The sequence below is a fragment of the Balaenoptera acutorostrata genome, chromosome 7, assembly GCF_949987535.1.
Source record: "Balaenoptera acutorostrata chromosome 7, mBalAcu1.1, whole genome shotgun sequence".
NCBI classification, from domain to species: domain Eukaryota; kingdom Metazoa; phylum Chordata; class Mammalia; order Artiodactyla; family Balaenopteridae; genus Balaenoptera; species Balaenoptera acutorostrata.
The window spans coordinates 59,105,801-59,126,362 of record NC_080070.1 but is presented as its reverse complement, the minus strand read 5'-3'; the positions used below and the strand labels follow the sequence as shown (position 1 = coordinate 59,126,362).

The following is a 20,562-nucleotide window of genomic DNA, read 5'->3' as shown; positions in this document are numbered from 1 at the left end:
ATACCTCCAGAAACTGCGGTTGTTGACCACCAAACCTTTACATACGTTTGTCCTTAGCTGACGGAAGCCACTTCAGCTGGTGATGTCTGGAAGATTATGACAACGGGCCCCTGTGGGTGTCCTGTAGCAAATGGCTGGCTGAAGTGGGGTTCTAATAGCCCAGATGACTTGCCTCTGGGCTGAAAAGCCTTGGTGTAATTGAGAAACTTCCTGAGCACCCCATGGGTTCAGGATGAAGCTAGACTTCTGAAATCGCATCTTTGCCTATCTTCTCCTCCTTCATCCTGCTTTCCTCCTTCCTTCAGAGATTTCTACTGAGAGCTCACCATCAATAAATCACTTGGACAAGTGTCCCTGTCTTAGCTCTGCTTCTAAGAACTCTAAGACACAAAGGATTGTAAAGACCTTTACAAGAGCATCCATAGCTTTCATAACTTATGTCCTTATCCCTGTGTATTGTTTTGTATATTGTTTGGAATACAGAAGAGAATCATAAAGTATTGATAAAGTCACTTGCAACTTACATCAGAAATATTCACCTAGACATAGAGAAAAGTGCACGATGTTGCAGGGGAGGAAAAATAATTTTCCCTCTACACTTCTAGGTTCTTGGCTGAGACCATCCTGTAATACAAGATTAATAGAAGAAAAACAAACAAAAGTTTAGTAACGTATATACCTCCTGTATATGTGGGAGAGACCCAGGAAAACTGAGTAACTCCCACAAATGGCCCAAGCCACCACCTTAAACGCTGCTTCCAGCTAAAGACAAAAGAAGATGTTGGGGAGGCGGAGGAGGAGTCAGACATGGGAGGTTAGCAGGCAAAGCACAGTAAACAAGGATTATGAGATTTGAGTTGCTGCCTTCTCCATTGATAAGAGCTTTTAGAGATTTAGATTCATCCTTCTCTTTCTGGTACAGAGAGGGAGACACAATTACAAGTGGAGATTTCCCTTATAAATGTAAATGTCTCTTATAAGAGGATAACTTCTACTTGGTTTTCATGGCTTCTCCTGTGTCTGCTGTTTCTTAAAAATAATTAGCTCAAAATACTCCTTATGCCAGAGAGGAATACTTTGGGGTGGCATATTCTGCTCCCCTCCAGTATATAACTTCATATTAATAACACATGATTTCTTAACTCTAAAATGCTGTGATTCACCATATTTAATAATAATTTAAGCAAAACACACTTCATTTGGTGGAGGTGAATCTTAGAAGATTTGAGAATGCTTGCCAAATTTGATACCATGGGTCTTGTATGAAAAATTTCAAAGAGTGAGGATCAAAACTCTCACCACCCTCAAGGACACCTAGATACACAGAGAAGCACAGCATATATTGTCTGCATGGAGAGTTCAAATGCTCAGAGTTGTACTGAAGTCAAGGATTTAAAAGGATTCAAAGAAAACATACAGATGGCCAACAAACACATGAAAAGGTGCTCAACATCACTAATCATTAGAGAAATGCAAATCAAAACCACAATGAGGTACCACCTCACACCAGTCAGAACGGCCAACATCAAAAAACCTAGAAACAAATGCTGGAGAGGGTGTGGAGAAAAGGGAACCCTCCTACACTGATGGTGGGAATGTAAATAGATACAGCCACTAAGGAGAACAGTATGGAGATTCCTTAAAAAACTAAAAATAGAACTACCATATGACCCAGCAATCTCACTCCTGGGCATATACCCTGAGAAAACCATAATTCAAAAAGATACATGTACCCCAATGTTCATTGCAGCACTATTTACAATAGCCAGGACATGGAACAACCTAAATGCCCATCGATAGACGAATGGATTAAGAAGATGTGGTACATATATACAATGGAATATTACTCAACCATAAAAAGAAACGAAACTGAGTTATTTGTAGTGAGATGGATGGACCTAGAGTCTGTCATATAGAGTGAAGTAAGTCAGAAAGAGAAAAACAAATACCGTATGCTAATGCATATATATGGAATCTAGAAAAATGGTACTGAGGAACCTAGTGGTAGGGCAAGAATAAAAATGCAGACTTTGAGAACGGATTTGAGGACACAGAGGGGGAAGGGCAGGCTGGGACGAAGTGAAAGAGTAGCACTGACATACATACACTACCAAATGTAAAATAGATAGCTAGTGGGAAGCAGCTGCATAGCACAGGGAGATCAGCTCCGTGCTCTGTGACGACCTAGCGGGGTGGGATAGGGAGGGTGGGAGGGAGGCTCAAGAGGGAAGGGATATGGGGATATATGTATGCATATAGCTGTTTCACTCTGTTGTACAGCAGAAAATAATACAACATTGTAAAGCAATTATACTCCAATAAAGATGTATAAAAAAATAAATAAAATAATAATATAGAACCTTCAAAAATTATATAAGTGGAATCTTTAAAAATTATATGTAAATTTATTATATTAAATATATAGTTATATACATATATTCATTTTAATAATAGTGAAAATATAAAGTTACAAATTAAAAAATAAAAGGATTCAGATATAATATCATTTAATTGCTCTTTTTTAAAAAAATTTTTGTTGGGGTATAGTTGATTTACAATGTTGTGTTAGTTTCAGGTGTACAGCAAGTGAATCAGTTATACATACACATATATCCACTCTTTTTTAGATTCTTTTCCCATATACGCCATTACAGAGTATTGAGTAGAGTTCCCTGTGCTATACAGCAGGTTCTTACTAGTTACCTATTTTATATATTGTAGTGTATATATGTCAATCCCAATCTCATCCCTCCTCAACCTTATCCCCTGGTAACCGTAAGTTTGTTTTCTGTATCCATGATTCTACTTCTGTTTTGTAAATAAGTTAATTTGTACCTGTTTTTTAGATTCCACAAATAAGCAATATCATATGATATTTGTCTTTCTGTGTCTAACTTACTTCACTCAGTATAACAATCTCTAGGTCCATCCATGTTGCTGCAAATGGCATTATTTTGTTATTTTTTAATGGCTGAGTAATATTCCATTGTATATATGTACCACATCTTCCTTATTCATTCCTCTGTTGATGGACACTTAGGTTGCTTCCATGTCCTGGCTACTGTAAATAGTGCTGCAATGAACACCGGGGTGCATGTATCTTTTCAAATTATGGTTTTCTCCAGGTATATGCCCAGGAGTGGGATTGCTGGGTCATATGGTAGTTTTATGTTTAGTTTTTTAAGGAACCTCCATACTGTTCTGCATAGTGGCTGTACCAATTTACATTCCCACCAATAGTGTAGGAGGGTTCCCTTTTCTCCACACCCTCTCCAGCATTTATTGTTTGTAGATTTTTTTGATGATGGCTATTCTGACCGGTGTGAGGTGATACCTCATTGTAGTTTTGATTTGCATTTCCCTAATAATTAGTGATGTTGAGCATCTTTTCATGTGCTTTTTTGGCCATTTTATCATTTAATTGCTCTTTATCCCATTTTGCAGATGAGGCAAAGGTGATCCAGAGAATTGAAATGCCCCAAATCACACAGTTGGTGACAACAGAGCTGGAGTTATAACACAAATGTTTGTTTTCTGGTCTGGGATGTTTTCTACTCTAGCTCATGTCTCTCAGTTACCCTCTTGAAACTAGTTTTAAGGAGTAGGTTTGTTTGTTTGTTTTTTTTTTTAATATATACTCCATTACTCCAGAATTACATAGAGAAAGAAAGCACAGAGTTGATGACCAAGGGCACTAACCACCTCCATCCCCCCAGTTCCTCCACTAACTAGGCCACTTACATTCTAAACTTTCAGGTTGGGCCACCCTCCATGGGGAGACCTAAGAGGGGCTAGATCAGATTGCTGGAACTGTTACCAAGTATCCCTACCCCCACCTTCACCAGAATATAAGGGGAGGAATGAAGACTCAGACCAACAAGCTAAGGTAGCAGTTACAGCTAATTCAGGGGAGAAACATACCCCCATTAGCTAGAATATATGTCACCTTTTACTTCTTCCTCCATCCTGCACTACTACTATCAGAGGAGCTAAGGCCCAAAAAAGCCAAGAAGAGAAGAGGAGGGGGAGAAAGTATCTCAGAGCTGTACCCCAGCCACAGAGCATTGGTTCTCAATGGGAGCAATAGTGTCCCCTAGGGGGCCTTTTGAAACTGTCATGTTGTTTATGGTTTTCACTGGTTTTGTAGGTACGGGTGAGGGATGTTGAGGATAGAACTATGTAGAATAGCTTAGTGTCTCACTAATGTCTTTCAGAGTTTCCATAGGTTTCTTGATAATTTATTTAGAACTAAAATGGCCTAGTGTAAAGTCAAAAGGCTACTTGTTTTCTGTTTGCTTTTACACATCATAGATTAATGTATTTTGAAGTAAGAAAACTTGACTAGGGCTTCCCTGCTGATGCAGTGGTTAAGAATTCACCTGCCAATGCAGGGGACACGGGTTCGAGCCCTGGTCCAGGAAGATCCCACATGCCGCGGAGCAACTAAGCCCGTGTGCCACAACTACTGAGCTTGCGCTCTAAAGCCTGCGTGCCGTAACTACTGAACGTGCGTGCCACAACTACTGAAGCCCACATGCCTAGAGCCCGTGCTCCACAACAAGAGAAGCCACTGCAGTGAGAAGCCCGCACACCACAACGAAGAGTAATCCCTGCTCGACGTAACTAAAGAAAGTCCATGCTCAGCAACGAAGACCCAATGCAGCCAAAAATAAATAAATAAATTTATTTTTTAAAAAAAGAAAACTTGACTAATAAAATATTTAACTTATAAGGGCTATATTAGGGGAAATTATTAAAATTAATTTTTAAAAGTCCTTTGTTTTATACAGAGGGTCAATCACAGATTCTTTGAAATAGAAATGTTGTTAGCACTTTAAATATGTTGATTTATAAACATTCAGTTTGACACTTTTTTTCAGAAACAAATCTACTCTGTTATGTACAATAAGCTTGTAATCATATGGGTATAAATTATGTCTCATACTGTTCTTTTTCATCCTGACATTATACTTGGGACTATTAAAGAATAACAGCTAACATTTTATTCATTCATTCAACAAATATTTACCAAGTGCTATTATGTGCCAGACACTATTCTAGATGCTTGAGGGTAGAGCAGAGAAAAAAAAATCAGAAAACTTTGCCTACAGGGAACTTACAGTCTAATGAAGGAGAGAGGCAATGAATAAGGTTAAAAAAATTAAATGAGGCAATATAGTGTGATAAGTCCTAAGGAGAAAAATAAAACAGAGAAGGAATAGGAAGTGTCAAGAGAAGTATTTCAATTATTGAGAGAGTGGCCAGGGCAGGCTTCTCCAAGACAATGCTATTTGAATGAAGACCTGAAGGAGTGAGCCATGCATGATTATTGATTATTGATTATTATTGATTATGAGAAGATTATTCCAGGGAACAGTAAGTACAAGGGGAACAGTGAGCTAGTTTGAATATGAGGAGCCAAGTGAATATGGGGGAAGAATAGTTTATGGTATCAGTGATCACATGGGTCTTTCGGGCCATTGTAAAGACTCTGGCTTCACTCTGAGTGACTTAGGGAACACTGGAGGGTTTTGAGTAATAGAATGATACTATCTGTCATATATTTTAGTAGCATTATTCTGGCAGCTATTTTGAGGCTAGACCATAGAGGGCAAGGGTAGAAGCAGAGAAGAGACAATTTCGGTAATTAAGGTGAGACATGATGGTGGCTAAAACCAGGGTAATAGCAGTGGAGGTGGGGACAGGTGGTGAGATTCTAAATATATTTTGAAAGTAGAGATAATAGGATAGGCTGAGAGATCAGATGTAGGAAAAAAAAAGAAAGAAAGAAAAGGTCAAGATAACATCAATGATTTGGGTCTGAACAAATGAAGAAGGAATTTGCTCTTTCCTGAGATGAGGAAGACTTGAGAAGGGGAATCCCATGTTTAAGATGCTTGTTACACATTCATTTGAATGGGCAGTCTGGAGTTTAGAGGAAAGGCCAGAGCTTAGGAGAGAGCCACGGGAATGGATGGGAATACCCAGGATGAACAGGAAAGAGAAGAGAACAAAGGATTAAACACTAACCCTCTAGAGTGAGGGAGATGAGACAAAATTAATAAAGGAAAGTGAGTTTGTTGTGATGAGGATTAGTTAACAACTTTTGAGCATTTACCACGTGCCAGACACTGTGCTGAACACACATATGCAATACCTCTATCCCTTTATATCTGTATGTATCTACTCTTCTTCCTTCTGTCTTTGTACATGGACCAATAAAATGATAGCAGCTAACAAGTGTTTATTTATTCAGCAAATATTTATTGAGTAACTACCAGGGACCAGGCACTCTTGATTGCTAGGGGTTGAAGCAGCAAACGAAATCAACTTTCTTATCTCTTACTGTGTTTATACTGCATCACTCTATAAATCATTCTTTTCAGTTGAGGGTTTTTTTCTTATCACATAAAAGGTAGTTTGTATTTTGGGTTTTTTCTTCCATCTAATCAAGTTGATCACACATTTTATCATATTTGGTTTTTCAAAGCCAGTTGCTGGGAGAATGGATACATGTATATGTATGGCTGAGTCCCTTTGCTATACACCTGAAACTATCACAACATTGTTAATCGGCTATACTCCAACATAAAATAAAAAGATTAAAAAAAAAAGCCAGTTGCTTTTGTATCTGTTGCTATTTTTGTTACATGAATACCAATCTCTCTCAACCTATAGCCTATACTTAAGGCACGTGTGACTCACAGACATTCAAATATATTCTGTGACAACTCGCTTCCTTCCCCAGGGCAACTCTATTTCTCTGTTTCTACTGAGCCAGAGGGGTTTTCAAGACATTTGGAAAGAAGTGTGATTGTGGCAATAATAAGTAATTTGTTTGTTCCACAGACATTTATGAGATCCTACTTTCCAGGTCTTGTTCTTAGCATCGGGATACAATGGTGAGTACGACAGGTAAGTTACCTGTTCTCATAGAGCTTATATAATAGTGAGAGGGTTAGACAAGTCAAAGTAAAATAATAAACATAGTGATTTCAAATGATAAAGCTATAAGGATAGTTTGTGATACCATGAAGTCATAAGGAGTGACTGAGATATGGGGCAACATCATAAAGGCTGATTAGAGGTACTGCCAGTGGGACCAACACCCAAATGCCAAGAAGGAGTCAGTGAAGTAAAGATCAGGAGATGAGCATTTCGTGCAGGGATAAGGGCTAAGCAGAGGGAACAGCTCATGCAAAGGACCCGAGGTGGGAACAAACTTGTATGAGGAGAATAAAACACACAGTGTAACTTGAGTCTAGTGAGATCAAGAAAGAGTGATGGGATGAGGTCAGTAAAGGGAGACAGTGGTCAGATCCCATAGTCACTCAGAGTTAGTGACTTCCATGGTGAGAAATAAAATGAGGCGCTAAATGGGGGGCTTTATTTTTATTTTGAAGGAGTCAGGTGTTGTGACACAGTCTAATGTGTTAAAAATACTCTGCTCTGTGGGGTTTAATGGAGAACAAAAGTGGAAACTGGGAGTTTCCACTAACCTAACATAATGGTCCCATAAGAACAGATAGATTTGAACGAAACTGGTGACTGCAGATATAAAGAGATATGGGCAAATTAAAAATGTGATTTGGAGGTAGAATTGACAGGACTATTGATAGACTGGGCAATGAATGGATGGGAGGTGTTAAGAATGATTCCAGAGTTTTTAGCTTGAGAATCCAAGTGTGTCATTTACAGAAATGAGGAGGATTGGGGGTTATCACCAACACTCCAGTTTAGGACACATAGCGTTTGAGATGCCTGTTAGACATCCAAGTGGATATGTTAAGTAGATAAAAGTGTTTGGAATCCGGCGGTGAGATCGAGACTATCCATAAATATATGTATATGTGTATGTAAAGTTTATGTGTATATGTACTTGAAATCACATAAGGAGAGAGCAGAGTTAGAGCCTTGAGTCAGCCCAACCTTTAATTGGCAGGCAGAGGAGGATAGATTGATTGAAAAGCAGTCAACTAAGTAGGGAAAAACCAAAAGAATGTGGTATGGTAAAGACTAAAAAAAAGGCATTTCGAGAATGACGAAGGATTTGAAATTGTTAAATACTGCTGACAGGTTAGACACAATGCAGATGGGAAAATGTGGTCTTTGGTGACCTTAGGGCCAGCTGCTTTGTCATATGTATTGAGAGGTCCAGTAAGATGTGGCAACTTGATGAGTTGCTCTTGACAAGAGCACTTCCTGTTCTTCCTCTTCCCAGTGTGAAAGTTTACTGAGTGGAATGTGGGAAAAAAGGGAGATGAGGAAGTGGAGGCAGAGAGTGAAGATAACATTTTTGATAAGTTTTGCTGGGAAAGGGAGCAGTGAAGTGGGGTCCTAACAGGAAAGGGATGTAGAATCAAATAAGAATTTTAAGTTTGGGATGAAAAAGAATCAGAGATCGAGCACTCCAAATGGAAACGTAAAACCTGGGTGTATGTGCTGAATGTCGCAGAGGAGTGAGTGAAGTCCTTGAGAAGGCAAGAGAGGAAAGGACCCAGAGCAGTAGCCAAGGGGTTGGTCTCTGACTGGACCAGGGCACGCCCTCCACTGTAAGAAAAAGCAAGACAGAGAATACAGGACATTCAGTTGACCAGGAGGAACAACTGACCCTTCTCTGGCTGGTTCAGTATATCCAGTCCAGACTAGTGTACTCAATTCTCTTCTAATACAGACATTTCAGTTCAACTCAGTTTTTCCCTCAGCTAATAGATAGTCAATAAGAGGAAAAAAATAGTGGTAGTGCTAGGAGATGTATGCCCATTTCAAACTGCAACGAATGTTTTCTCCTGCCCCCAAATGGCAGGTTGTCCCTCCTGTGTGATTTAAGATACACAGCTTTTCTACATAAAGCTAGAACAAATGAACATTTGGAGGGCTTATGACACTTTAGTAAGTAATGTATAACCAACATGAGATTTGGGTTAGAGTATAAAAATAACAAGGCATTTTCATGAAAGGGTATCTTTATACTTGAAAGGTCAAGATCCATTACTTACTGCTAAATATAACCCTGATAATAAGGTCTTTAGGGATTAACTCTCTCAATCCTCTAATCTGATTACCAACTCTGGCAGATGTTTCTCTTAGAGCATTAGAGCAATGTATTTAAATTGTAGCTATCTGTTAGTTCTCAATTACAAACTTCATGCTTGAAGAAAAAGGAAATCTGAGATAGAGCTGTCCAGGTACTGAACGAGGGTCACGAGCACAAGCTCTATATAATGAGCCTGACTTTGGTCCCCACTAATGTGGAAGAAAAGGATGTGTGCACCGTGAGACCAGGGGACCAGAATTCAGACTGCTAGTTGTATAGTTTTGACCAAGTCATGTATCTATCTAAAGCTTCAGCCTCCTCATTTGCAGAGTGGGGAGAATAAAGTACCTGTCTCAAGTGGTTATCGTGGGGGGTTTAATGAGCTAATGAATGCAAGGTACAATGCAAACTCTCAATAATAAACATTTTATCCAGTATTGTAGTTATTGCTATTGAGGTTTCCACATGGTATACAAGAGTTAGGGAAATTTGCCCCTTCTTCCCCCATTCTTAATGTGTCACTCTCTAGTGGATTGGTTACCCCAGCTAGAATTCTGGGTAGGTGGTGAAGCTGCATTATGCCAGAAAGGTCTTGGATAAAATAGTCCAAAATTTGTTCCAACCTTCTGCGTGCCCTACATAGTTAAATGTGCAGCACCTGAGTGAGAAAAAAGATGGTCTGCATCCTAAGTAGGCACGACATTTGAGGGAACATACATCTAGGAAGAAGAGAAAGGGGGTTTCTGAGATTCTGCCCTTCTGCAGAAGGCAATGCTTTGCCATAACCACAGCTACTAAAAGAACCAACCAAAGCAACTAGCTGATGAAGAAAAGTGTCTGTGTCCCACAGGCACTGAAGATGTAATGTGAGATATGTTTGTGTGGACTGGTTTTTATTTCTAATTGAACTCTTGCTTAAATTTTATTTATTTCCTCCTCCATAGTCCCATAGAACCTGGTACATATTTTTAATATTATAATAAGAACACTATATTGCGACTGGGTCATAGAGTGTTCATCTGTCTACCCTATTTTGCCGTGACATCCCTAATGTGTTTATTCATCTTTGTATCCCTAAAGTGCACAAAGGCACAAAGTTGGGCACATTTTAAATGTTTAATCTGCTTATTTTTAAAATAGGTGTATGAAAGAATGACCATGGTAAGAGACACATTATACACTCCATTATCTTGTTCTGCCTAGGGAGAAGGAGAATAATAAAATTAGGCATGGGGAATGTCTCATCTTTTAAGTGACTCCACTTTATTATAACACTGACAAATGTACTCTGTGTCCGACAGAGGGTGCATTAGAGCAAACATTTCCTACAAGGCCCAACCCGCTGGAAAAATGTCTAGTTGGTGAAGGAGCTGTCTAAACTTTAACAAAACTCTCATGACCCCTAATCTCTCAGAAGAGACTAACTGCCTTTCTTAGCAGATGTGCAAACTCCTTGTTAGTGCCAGCTGGACTCATTTCAGATTTTATTTTGACAGGGCTAAACTAACGGGCAGCAAGAACTTTGTTTATCAAGAAGTTACCAATGTAACTCCTTAAGTGACTATGTTATGTTATACGCATCCCCAAATCACTGGGCTAAATTAATTCTCCTCATTCACTCATGAGTTAGACATGCCACCTCTCCCTAAGGTGTCTGACAGAGAGGAAGACCATCTACCTCAATCTTTTCTTTAAATTCACGGTCACCTTTCAAGACTGTGGGGCTCTCAGAGGATAGAACAGCATGCTCAAGGCTTGGGAATTCTAGGAGCTACTGTGTTCCAAGTCAACTTCACATCCACTTGTTATGGGTCCAACATGGGGGAGGGTGTGGAAAAGAACAGAGGCAAGGATCTGGCACCTCAAAGCTGCTCCTGAACTCACGGGAGCCTTTGTGTGTTTTAATTCTGGAGTTTAGTGTTCTGCTCTAAGGTCTTGATACAGTAGAAAGAGCCTAGGTCTGGGTATGTCAGAAAGAATACAAGGCTGAGTGAGTATCAAGAATGTGGGTTCTAGTCTCAGCTCTGCCAACAAACTAAGGTAATTAAACATGACCAGCCATTTTATCTTTCTAGGTCTCAATTTGTAAATGTAAAATAAAAATACTGGAACAGATGGTATTGATAGTTCTCTTCAGCATTCAAATAATAAGAACTCCATGCCTTATTTTACAGAGATCTAAACTATTTTGAGCCTCTGTCTTTAGCCGCAGCCACTAGAGCTGTCACTTGGTCTGGCAATGACAAATCAATCTGGGTGACTGTTCTTCCCAGTTCCCTCCAGCCTTGTACCTCCTGTTGACTTTGGATTAAGGAATTCTTTTCCTCAGCTGTGGTAACCTTTTGGCCTAGACATTGGTTTAAGGAAATAGAAGTACTATGACATCCCTATGGGGAGGCTGATCGTGGCGGTCACATGGCTCCTTCCACATAGTCCTAAGGATAAATCCAGTAATTTAAAGTAGTCCCAGGAATTTTAGATTCCTCTTATATTGGAAAATATCTTTTTCATGGATATAAAAATACTCAAGTGTTTTGCAGTTGAGGAGTAATTTCCTTCCTGATCATCTGGCTTGACAATCTCAAACTTCTAACTCCCCCCACTTGTTCACTTCTCCTTCCCTGTCCCTGCTCAGCGGTCACAGAGGTGTTAGAGACGCACCCGATTTGGCATAGAACAAGGGAGGAAACTAACATTTCTAGAGAATCTCTGAATACAGATTTCAACCTGTGTCTATAGACTCCATACCACAGAGGGGTGAAAAGCCTGGTTTTGAACCCCTCGCCCTCCATCTGTTACACAGCAGGCCTGAGTGGACTGAGTATTCTGCTGGGGCTGAGAGAACCCTGAAGCTCATTTCCCCAGAAGAGACTATCACAAAGTGGAATCTGATTGTGTGACATCTTCCTACGTGGAGAGGTGACCTCTGAGCGCAGCCAAAGAGGAGAGCTGATGGGAGCAAAGCCACAGGCTGTAGTCCCGCAAGGCCAGTTCATGTTGCTGTGTTTCTCAATTGTGGCTAATGCTCCATCTTAAAATGCTCTGCCAAGGCTTTGAGTGGGAACTGAGACATGGGATGATTCCGATGGATTCTGTGCCTGTATGTGAGGAGCACATCTCTCAGAGTTCCTAGGCGCTTTCCCTTTAATCCTTATAGCACACTTGTAAGGGACGGTTATTATATCCATTTCACAGATAAGAAAACTGAGGCTCTGAGAGTTTATGTAACTTGTCCAAAGGAACAAGGAATAAAATCCAGGTTTCCTCAGACTCCCAAGTCTGCTTTCCCATTGCACCATGCAATTTCCCAAAATAATCTGCCCTAATTTCAAAGATTTCTCTTTCTACATGAAGCCAAAGACGATTAAAAACTGCCAGCAGCTGAGAACAAAGAACAGAAGTGACAATAGTTAATGCTAAATGGTAAGTCTGACTCAGTCTCCGTCCTTGAATTTGTTTTAGTCCGTTTCGGAGATATATTTAATCATATTCAGAAGAATGGAAATAGGTTAAGTTTGACATTGAATTAGCTTTTCTTCCGAACATGATCCTGTATAAACGTCTGGTAAAATTTTCCTCCCCTAATAATATTTGGGAGGAATTGGGAAGGTCTAATCTGATTCTCATATGAGTGTGTTTTTCCAAAACCAGCTGGCTGCCCCAGGGTTTGGCGTGCTGGAATCAGCTCACACTGGCTCTGGTGAACTGATTGTATCCATCTATTTCCAACTCTGGCAGCCTGAAATCAAGCCAAAGTGAGAGCATTTACTCCATGGAAATCAGTAAAATATACAAACCACCAAGCCCCCCACCCCGCCCTTTTTTTTTCCTCCTGGTAAGCTTGTTGTTAAACGTGTATTCTTACATCTCTGTCATTCTTAATCATAGATATCTAGTAATCTGACAGAATAAATGACACAGAGTATTTCCAGACCAGGTTAGTCTTCCTAGGAATATGGTTCTCTGTCATGGCATCAGGATAACTGAAAACTGGCCCGAGGGGTTATAGTGTGAAAACATCCCAGACTATTAACTCGCTGTGAGCATACAGATTCTCAGAAACTTGAAAGAGAACTCCTGTAAACTCCCTCCAGTACCTTTAGGAGAAGCCAAGGATAATTATTCCCTTAAGAATATTAAATAGAGCAAGAGAAAAAGGGGGAGGAAGGGAAGACACATTCATCAAGAGAACCCATTAAAATGTTCTCCAAAAATATCCTTGATATTTCATGTAAAATCCCAGTGTAGATAATTTGTTTTGTATAAATAAAAAGTTAGGCTCAGGCTAATATATCAAAGGAACAATTAACTATAATAGATGCACTGACACTAAGAAATGTATGGGAAGGGGCTGATCTGGCCAAGCTTCAGGATTCCCCCTAAGGCCACCTCTCTTTGGACTTTCATGTTCCAGCTCCAAAAACATAGTTAAAACTCTAACACATGGCTGATGGGGGTGTAAAATGGTATAATCATTCTGGAAAACTGTTTGGCAGTTTCTAATATTTTAAAATATTTTACTCGAGAGTAATAAAAGTTGTTTGCACACACAAAGCAGCTTTATTCATAGTTGCCCCAAACTAGAAATAACACAAATGTCCAATAATCAGACCTTTGTTGTATACTCATACATTGGAAGACTGCTCAACACTTAGAAGGAACAAACTCTACAATAGCATGTGTGTCTTAAAAACAGTACTGGAGTAGAAGTACAAAACAGTACATATCTTACGATTCCATTTGCATGAGATTTACAACAGGTGAAACCAATCTGTGATGCTCACAATGGTTGCCCCTGGCCTGGGGATGGAAGGATTGACTGGGAAAGGGTATGAGTGAATGTTCTGGGGTGATGGAAATGTTTAATTCTTGATTGGAGTGGTGATTACAAGAGTATATATAGTTGTCAAAATTGATCCAACTGTAATATTATGAGTCTTTTATGAAATGTAAATTAGAGCTCGATTGAAATATGAATATGTGTGTATATCTACATATAAATGTAAAGAAATACATATACTTAAATTTCTATTAAAGGGTCTAATGCAATGAGCCCAGCTCCCCTTGGCCCTGTGAATTTCACACTTTCTGCCCTTCAAAGACGTGGACTTTGTGCTTTCAAGGTGTGGATTCAAGATTCAGCGTGATGCTGCAAGTTGGAACCTTGTGCAATCACACCCAGGTCATTTCCCTCTAGCCTGTGGACTTCCCATCTCTGACACAATGCCCCATCTGGTCATCCCCACTCGGCCACTGGAGAAAGTTTGGGAGGCAGGTTCAACTTGGTGGGGAATTCCTCTTCCCCCACCCCCCCACCCCCGCACACACTTTCCAGCGCCCAGGGGGCGGCAGGGTCAGAGCTCTCAGGGCATGAATCAGTCTCCCCTCCAGGCTCCGCAAAGGCGCGCTCCGCCCTGTCCCGGGTCAGAAGGACGCTCACCCTACATAAAGCAGCGGCACCCACCACGCTGGAACTCAGACTGCCTCGAGGTTGGACGCTGTGCACCTTCCTCCCGCTGGCACATTCTGGGGACGCCTCACCCCACGGGTAGCTTGAATCCGGACACCATGTACTCTGTTCGCCCCCTCCGGCTGGTGGTTCTGCCGCTGCTCCTGGTGGGGACTGCGCTGGGAGATGCTCCTCAAGCGCCGCCAGGTATCTCCCTGCCCAGGGGACCTCCTTATCGCCCCGGCCAGGCGGCGAGGGCTCCGCGGACCCCTGCACTCGCTCTCTGTGCCCCGCTTTCCCCGATCCCTGCCGTGCACCATGCAATGGGGCACTTGCGCCCAAGTTTGCACTTTCTTTCTCTGCAGATGCCCTTCTGCTGTGCTGGGAAGCTGCCGGGACAGAACTCCCCGGGAAGCCTCTTCCTCCGCGGAGATGTGGCTGACCTCCTTCTCTCTCTCTCTCTCTGGCTCTCCTTCTGCCCCTCCTGTAGGAAATAACGCGGAGATCTGCCTCCTGCCCCCGGACGAAGGGCCCTGCCGGGCTCGGATCCCCAGTTACTACTATGACAGGTATACGCAGAGCTGCCGCGAGTTCATGTATGGGGGCTGCGAGGGCAATGCCAACAATTTCGAAACTTGGGAGGCCTGCGATGAAGCTTGCTGGAGGATACCGAGTAAGTGCTTGCACGCACACTCAGAACTCTTGCGCTGCTCCTTGCACTGAAGGGCTAGTAGTAACTCAGCTTATTTTCCAGACCCCATCTTCTACAGTGTTTTAGCCTGAATTTTCTCAAATATTAAGTAAGGCTTTTAATGCTTTTCAGTTTACCACAAGTGATCACAAAGTTTACAACGCCTAAGACATCTCCTGTCTCCTAACTGACATTTATCATAATACACTGCGTGTGCAGACTCAGGAAAAGATTTCACCAGTAAGACATAACACTGCAAGAGTATACCGTATTAGGTGCAACATAAGGGCTTGTCTGTATTTATCATAGTTCTAAACCTATGGTTTTTATGCCTCCTTGAGAATAGCATTTTCTTGTGTCCACTATCTATCAATCTGAAATACTTTTAATGGATTTTGTTATTAAAGTGTGATTTAGCTAATTATAACCTTACTTTTGTCCCCGATACCCCATCAGGTCTTAGATTAGTATAGAGATATAGTGGAGATTCATGATGCTGTTTTCGATTTTATTTTAATTATGTTTATTATCTCTGTTAAGGCCTGTAACAGAACATGGGACTCTGCTATTCAAGGAATTGAGCCAGGGAAAAATGTGTATTCCTATGAATAAGTTTGATTAACTTCGTATGTAGAAACAATCAGAATACTCTGAGAGAACAGTCTTTCCACTGAAGTTGAAAAATTTATCATAGCCGAGTCAGGTCTGGAGACACTGTTAAAAAAAAAAAAATGCCGAATACAGTTGCCTCTCAGTGTCTGTGGGGATTGGTTCCAGGACCCCACCCCCCAATACCAAAATCCACAGTATTTGTATATAACCTATGCACATCCTCCCTTATACTTTAAATCATCTCTAGATTACTTACAATGCCTAATACAACATAAATGCTAGGCATATAGTTGCCACCATAGGACAAATTTAAGTTTTGCTTTTTCTTTTTGAACTTTATGGAATTTTTTTTCCTGACTATTTTCTGTCTGGGGTTGGTTGAATCTGTGGATTCTGGACCCAGGGATACAAGGTCTCACTGTAACTGGACTAGTGGGCAGTCTTTTGGGGGTTTACTAGCCCAGCACTAAATATGATGCCTTCCCCCACTCCATCCCCGGCCACCACCAGTTGTTTCTGAAAATACAGTATAGTTTTGAAAGTAATACTAAGAAGGTTAATTTTTTACTAACATTGTTTTATGCTCTCCTTGTCCTAGAAGTTCCCAAGATTTGCCGGTTGGAAGTCAGTAAGAGGCAGTGTGGGGAGCTCAGAGAAGTGTATTTCTTCAATCTAAGTTCCATGGCATGTGAAAAATTCATATCTGGCGGGTGTCACAGCAGTGAGAACCGGTTCCCGGATGAAGCTACTTGTATGGGCTTCTGTGCGCCAAAGAAAGGTAAATATTCTTTTTACGGTGTTTCTATTTCATTTCTTTATTAAGGCTTTAGGGTGAAAAAGTTAATAATTTGATGTGGAATGAACATGCTTTGCATTCTGGTGATTTCACATATAATATGATATCAATCTTCACACTATTGCCCTGTGAGGGAGTATTATTATCCCCTGTTCTACATATTAGTGTGCGAGCTAGAAGTTAACAACTTGCCAGGTTCTCAGGGCTGGAAAGTGACAAAGCTGTGATTCAAGTTTTGCTTCCTCTTCTGCATTGTTTCTTTAGAACTATTTCTCATCTACTTAATTTACATGTAAAAAATTACAGTCTTCACTAATGAATGACATGACCTCAGGTTTGTATGAAATCAGTTGTATATATGAGATAGTGCGATAGAAAGACTTCAGATGGTGAAACCTGAAAATTTCTAAAGTTTTTGGTTAGATTTCTGTGTTCTTTAGTAGTTACAAATTGTAGCACAAATTTATCTCTATCCCTCTTTTCTCTCTTCCCCACTTCTTACCTACATTCCCCCCCACGCAATCCCTAAAATCATGGGTTACTTGGGTAGTATGTAATGTTTGTATAGGCATTTTCCGTAGGCACAGGAGATACAAGTACACAGAGGTAAATAAGTTCAACAAACAAGGGAAACTTGCTTTGGCAGAGACTTTGATAAAGTTCTGTAGCTATACAGTGTTGAATATGCAAAATCTTGAATTAATGAGGAGATGGTTGTTGCTGGCGTTCTTTTAAATTGTTTATGTAAATGTAAGTGTTCCAGTGGCTACCTGGGAATTAGATACATGTATTCTTGATTAATAATGGAAGGAGAGCTGATAAAAACATTTAAAATAAAACTACCAACACACGAGAGTTTACCAAAGCATGTCACATATTTCCCCGTGAAATGTAGCCCATTTTTACCTGGCCATATCTGTTTTTTGGGTTTAATTTCTTTACACATTCAAACGATACAAGGATATAGCTTGATATTCTGTCCACTTTATAAAAATTTAGAGTTAACAAAATATGGCATGTAAGCCGTTTTCAAATTCAAGGCACACTTTTTAAATGGCGTAGTATGATATTCTGGATTCAGAACGAAGCTTCTATGGGATTAGATTTTCTTCAGTTACTTCAGTAATCAGCACAGTTTAGTAAATCTGGTATTACTGCACTTTTAATTTTATTTTCTTTTTCATTAAGGTCCATCATTTTGCTATAGTCCAAAAGATGAGGGACTATGCTCTGCTAATGCAACTCGCTATTATTTTAATCCAAGACACAAAGCCTGTGAGGCCTTCACCTATACTGGCTGTGGAGGGAATCACAATAACTTTGTTAACGTGAAGGACTGCAAAAGCATTTGTGTAAAAGGTAGTGGATTTTTTTCTTATTCAATTTTTAAACTAACTTTATAAATAACTCATAAGCAAAATTATATTTTGATGTATCCATTTTACTAATAGCATATTGCCATTTCTAGACTACTTCTACATAGTTAGCACTTTAATACTGGTCAGTTTTGTCAAAATGCTTATACTGGCTAGGTAGACTGTTATTGACTAAGTGGATAGTGAGTAAAACTGACTTTATAATCATTAAAATTAAGATGAGGTGAGTTTGTAAGCATGTCGGAAGTGGTGATTTATAGCGAGCCTACAGACTGGGGAATATGATGTTTATTTTTATTTTGTTGACCTCAGCCTTGAAAAAGAAAAAGAACAAGAAGATGCCAAGGCTTCTCTTTGCAAGTAGAAGACTGAAAATTAAGAAGAAGCAATTTTAACCCTTTTTTTTTCCATATGTCATCTTGTGAATGCCTTTATGGTTACATCTGAAGGATAATATGGTAACACAAGTAAGCGAATCATTAGTGATTTATTCACCAGTTCTTATATGTTACATTTTTAAATTTGTGTATTTCTTATACATAACTAGCTGCTATTCAAATGTGAATCTATTACTTTAAATTTAATGTTCAACTATTTTTTTATGAGGTTAAATTCTTGCTGTGCATAAGATATAAAAGCAAATATGACTCACCCAGTTCTTGGGGTTGTTCTCCCTGATTTCAGAAGATGATAGTAACTGAAAAATATAAGACAATATAATCATATTCTTTTAACACACAGGATTATAAAAAGGACCAGCAAATATATTTAATTTTGCATTTAAAAGTTAGATTATATTTTGGGCCCAAGGAGACAAACTTGCAGACTTACCGACACTTCAAAAAATGTTACAAATGCTATTATGTAGAGAATGCTAACTTACTTCTATTTCTACGGTGTCATTTAAAAGAAAATAAAATAAAGTAACTTTTTTGACTGAATTAAAAAGCTAGTAAAGTAATTACAACCAGAAATGTTCTCCTCGGGTCGGGGTGGGGGGATTCTCTGTCTCTCTCTCTCTTCATCTATCCATCCATCCCCACTCAGCCTAAGTTGTTAAAATTTTTGTACTGTTCAAGGTGCTTATTTATACTATACCAGAGACAATGCAAAAATTTAATAATTTAAATTCCACTAATAAAATATTCCTGATAAATATGATCATCCCATTTTAAAGTTTTTTTCTTTCTCTGTAACAAGATTTTTAAAAATTCCTACATTTTCTTGGCAAGATTAATGTTTAAAAGTATGCCCCTGATATGTCCAAATTATAAGTACATTTGTCCTTTTCTTGAGCAATCCCTCCTTTAAAAATCTATCCCAAAGGTATTGTGACAAAAAAAAAAAAAAACCCCAAATGCTATATGCTGTAGTTGATATATTATTTGGAATAACTGAAAACTGGAAACAAACCAGATACTCATCAATAGGGGGTTGGTTGTAGAAATTATGGATGAAAAATCAGCAAATTATCTATATGTGGATATCATCTGATCCTCAGGATACATTAAAGAAAAACAAGGTCTAGAACAATATGAATAAATACACACACACACGCAAATCACAGAAGATACAAAGATATTAAAAATGGTTACCTATAAGATGAGGTAGGAGACAAAGGATTGGACAGGTATGGAAGTGAAATTTATGTGAATGTACCTTACCATAATTTTGATCCTGGACCATGTAATATTTTGTGTAATTAAAAAACAAAATTAAATCAAAAAGAATAAAAAGCATTCCTTCTAAAATTGGAAACAAAACAATTGAACCTAAATGAATATCAAATAGTGGCATAACTACAAAAAGGGTATATAATTATTTTCAGTGACTTTCAAAACTAGTATTTTGACTCTGTATCTTTTGGAGGATATAATCTGAGTCAAATAAATTCTGAAGATATCTAAAAATGCATTTTTTAGCCTGATTAGTAATATTGTTATTTTGAAACTATCATACATAGAATACTATATTATATACTCTATAAAAATGTATTTCCCACCCTTTCATTGAACAGTCTTTTGACACCTCAGTAGGAGTAAGTACACCTACTGCCCAGATTATGGTCACTAAAAGAAACCAGAGCTCGCTGAGTCTAGGTCTGGGACAGGAAATGTGTAAGATGAACCTGGGCCATCTTATGCTGTAAAGCAAGGAAACTATCAAAGACTAATGAATCAAAAAAAAAAAAAAGACTAATGAATCACGTCACAAAAACAAAGAGTAACATTAGGGGACTTCCACTGACCTAAAATGAGGCAATATGAGCATCAAAACAAATAATGACCACAATATATATAAGTATATAAATATGAATATAACATGAGTTAATAATTACACATACACCTCCTTGGTGACTCTTAGAGGTTGCTAGGGCACTATCTCATTACTCTGAAAACTGATGAATTAGAGAAATACTAAAGTACTTATCCTTTTTTATTTAGTCTTAACAACTAAATAGTGTATGAGAGAAAGTTACTCATAGAAGAATCCCACCTAATACATGCAATAAAATGTTAGAAGATACCCCTAATGAAGTATGCATCTAGGTAACGATCATCTGTGGATGCTGAAACCATGGCATGAAAGATTGATGGGGAA

The 20,562-nt window shown here is 39.2% G+C and overlaps 1 protein-coding gene across 1 annotated transcript; it reads left to right on the top strand.

Moving 5' to 3' along the window:
* The first annotated feature begins 14,384 nt into the window (after positions 1-14,384).
* On the top strand, positions 14,385-19,119 carry TFPI2 (tissue factor pathway inhibitor 2). Its single transcript, XM_007195760.3, has 5 exons — positions 14,385-14,693; positions 14,977-15,159; positions 16,388-16,567; positions 17,774-17,944; positions 18,274-19,119. Exons 1-5 carry the CDS (start codon positions 14,408-14,410, stop codon positions 18,354-18,356), a joined length of 903 nt encoding a protein of 300 aa, XP_007195822.3. The 5' UTR covers positions 14,385-14,407; the 3' UTR covers positions 18,357-19,119.
* Positions 19,120-20,562: the final 1,443 nt, after the last annotated feature.

Excerpts from the sequence above, each read along its gene's own strand:
- TFPI2 (XM_007195760.3), top strand. The coding sequence starts at position 14,408 with ATGAATCAGTCTCCCCTCCAGGCTCCGCAAAGGCGCGCTCCGCCCTGT. Across the intron at positions 14,694-14,976 it reads TGCTCCTCAAGCGCCGCCAG|GAAATAACGCGGAGATCTGC; the intron begins GTATCTCCCTGC and ends CCCCTCCTGTAG. Across the intron at positions 15,160-16,387 it reads AGCTTGCTGGAGGATACCGA|AAGTTCCCAAGATTTGCCGG; the intron begins GTAAGTGCTTGC and ends TCCTTGTCCTAG.